General features: G+C 61.9%; 1 protein-coding gene across 1 annotated transcript in view; it reads right to left on the reverse strand.

The window, feature by feature from the left end:
• Positions 1–827: 827 nt before the first annotated feature.
• The window catches only part of MYL3 (myosin light chain 3), a 5,174-nt gene continuing 2,797 nt past the window's right edge, over positions 828–3,204 (reverse strand). The window contains exons 4-6 of the mRNA XM_006914868.1: positions 2,089–2,262; positions 969–1,046; positions 828–867 (exon numbers count right to left, since the gene is read on the reverse strand). Of these exons, the coding sequence (XP_006914930.1) occupies positions 839–867; positions 969–1,046; positions 2,089–2,262 (281 nt within the window). The 3' untranslated portion in view covers positions 828–838. The remainder of the gene's footprint in view (positions 868–968; positions 1,047–2,088; positions 2,263–3,204) is intronic.

A 3,204-nucleotide genomic window follows, 5' to 3' on the forward strand; every position in this document is an offset into this window, starting at 1 on the left:
GTGGCTCCCTGACTTCTGGCCATGAATGAGACAGCTCAGACAGTGTTCTCAGTCTCTCAGAGGCACCTCTGAGGGAGAGGCCACAGCACAGCTGCTGTCTCCAGAAGGGACAGGGAAGGGCAGGGCATGGGAGGGCACCCAGGCCTCTTCTAGCTCAGCCCTGCTCCCACCTCAGGGTCCTGGGGGACAGGCTCACAGGGACGGCACACCAGACGGCACGGTTTTGATCAGAGCTGTGATGGGGCAGTTTCGAGGGGGTAAGAAGCATTTCAAAGTGACTATGTTTTGTCCAGGGCTTACCACGTGTGGCCCGTAGTGTTTGCAGAAGCCAACCAAAGGGCCACACAGAGAAAAGAAGGAATGAAGGAGGGAGGGAAGGAGGAGGGGAGAGAAGGAAGAGAGGGAGGAATGAAGGCATTTATTCATGGGGCCCAAGGGGTGGGGACAGAGGTGCAGTCACAGGTTCAGTGCGGCCTGATAGGGGCGGCAGATGACAGCCCCACGGAGCGACCCGCAGGGCTGTACGGGGAGAGCTGATGCAGGGGTCTCGATGCATATTCCCCTCTTTCCCACAACTCCAGGCCACCGGTGTCAACATCACGCGTGGGAGATGATCTACCCCAGCATGGCCGCCCCGGGCTCCCTGAGGGCAAAGGGGTCACAGGTTATAGTGGAGGGGGTCGAGCAAGGCAGCAGGATGTCAACAGAGAACTAGAGCTGGTGAAGATGAGAAGGCGCAGTAGGGCTTTGGGTGACAAAGGCAGGAGAGGGACAGCGAGGTGGCAAAGGCGGCAGCAGGTTTGGGGGGCAGGGGGGGCCCTCACCTGGGGCAAACGGTTCAGCTGGCCATGATGTGCTTCACGAACGCTGGAAAGAAGAGGAGAGTCGGTGGCCTGGGTTCAGACCCAGGCGGCCCCGGGGGGAGCCTGGCGTCCCCGCGCCCCAAGGCCCCGCCCCGCTGGGCCCACCTTCGTAGTTGATGCAGCCGTTGGAGTCTTCTTGGCCGGCCATCAGTTTCTCCACCTCATCTTCCGTCAGCCTCTCACCTGGCAGGAGGTGGGAGGCTGAGTCAGCACCACCCAGTAGCTCGAAGGGCAGGAGGTCCCACTGAGCCCTTCCGGGTGGTGGGTCTGCCTCTCCAACGTTCCCGCACTTCACGTTGGCACAACTGTCATTGGTCGCAAGGCCCTGGCCAAGACCCCCATATCTGAGACCAGGAGAATCAGCAACAAGTCAAAAAGGGCAGGGCGTGGGGTACAGCTCTGTTGTCCCCTCCGAACCTGGGCTCTGTCTATAACAGTGCCATCTTGGTATTCAAGTCACCAGTGCACACTGTCCTCGGTCCTCCATAGGCCGGCAGGGGGAGGAGAGCTGAGCACCGTGAGAGATGACAGTGCAGGTGACACCCCCGCTGTTCCCCAGGTGAGCCAGGCACTTTCCTGCCTCTGTGCTTTTGCGTGTGCTGTGTTGCACTTCCCCCAGCAACACCCAGACACACATGCACACACACGCACGTGCACACACGCGCACACACACGCATGTGCACACACATGCACACACACAAGTGCACACACGCACGCGTGCGCGCGCGCACACGCACACGTGCGCACACATGCACACACATGCACACACGCATGTGCAACCCTAGAGGCCAGCACAGGTCTGAGCACACAGTTGATACTCAAGAAACAATGGCTATGGCACAAAGTCCTTTGGAGAAGAGGGTGCCCTGCCAGCCTGGTGAGGGTCAGGATGCCCAAGAGGCAGGCATGTGACATACTCGGCCACTCGGACAACGTGGCCTTGGATCTTGAGCTCAAGGCGCTAAACACCAGGACTGAGCTGATCCTCCTGGATGCACAGCTTTGCCCGCCCTGCCCCCACCGCTGTTCTGTAAACCCCGGGTCCTGTGAGCGGCACCAACACGCTCCCTTCATCCCCACCTGAACTCCTAGGTCCCCCACACGTCTGTCGCCTGCCGTAGAGGTGCCCTGACTGGGCCACTCTCCATTCCAGATGAGACACAGGCCCGGGGGGAGACAGGATGCCCGGGCAGGGGGAGTGGGGGAGGAGGGAGGCTGCCCTCACCCAGCGTGGCCAGCACGTGGCGCAGCTCGGCACCCATGACCGTGCCGTTGCCCTCCTTGTCAAAGACCCGCAGGCCCTCCACAAAGTCCTCGTAGGTGCCCGTGTCCTTGTTCTTGGCAATGTGCTGGAGCATGGGCAGGAACGTGTCGAAGTCCATCATCTTGGTGTTGAGCTCTGCGGAGAGAAGGTCCCCCATCCCCGGCTCTGAGGGGCAGGACGGACGCGCCCTTCCCCTGGCCTTCTAATGAGGAGCTCTTGCCCTCCCACAGCTCCCAAAGCACTCGGCACCGGTTTGTCACTTCCAAAGCACACCACAGGCGCTTCCCGGTCAGCCGAGAGATGCATTCTTTACGGAGGTCTGCGGTCCACAAGCAGGGTTGGCTGCAGTGGCGCCTCGCTGGGCTCCGGCTGGCACCTCTGCTCTCCTTTTGGGAAACAGCTTTGCTAGTGTCATTTTCCAGTAGACCCCTCCCCGCTCCTCGCCCCCTGTGATTGATCAGGAACAGCTGAGCCGATAGAGGCCTTCCTGGGACTTTTGAACCTGTGGGGAGGGCTTGGGACTCACTCCTCCTTGGAACAAAGCAGGCAAACCTCTCTGGCCAATGCGATGAAGGACGCTGTCCCTGACCCACAGAGGAACACCGAGAAGGCCCAGAGGGGTGGGGAGAGCCCAGCCCGCCCTCGCGCCGGCCCCGGGCCCAGAGGGTACAGCGGAACTATCACCGCTCCTCACCTTGTGGGTATCACCTGAGACCCTTCCCAGTGTCCCCGCCCAGACGAATGGAGGCTGTGAGGGCAGCACACAGCAGGGACATCCCCGGTTGTCCCACCACAGATGGAAGCCCCCCCCCCCCCCCCACCCCGGTGTCCCCGGGGACGGGCACCGATGGAGAGAACGCAGGCCGGGTGTACCAACCTTCCTGCTTTGGCTTCCCCAGGACGCGGAGCACCTCGGCCTGCGTGGGGTTCTGGCCCAGCGCCCGCAGGACGTCCCCACACTGCCCGTACGTGATCTTCATCTCACACTTGGGCGTGCGGTCGTACAGCATGAAGGCTTCCTTGAACTCTGCGGGGAGAGGGCGTGAGCTGTGGGCTCCCCGCTCGCCCACACGGGAA

This window comes from Pteropus alecto, unplaced genomic scaffold, assembly GCF_000325575.1.
Source record: "Pteropus alecto unplaced genomic scaffold, ASM32557v1 scaffold156, whole genome shotgun sequence".
NCBI classification, from domain to species: Eukaryota; Metazoa; Chordata; class Mammalia; order Chiroptera; family Pteropodidae; genus Pteropus; species Pteropus alecto.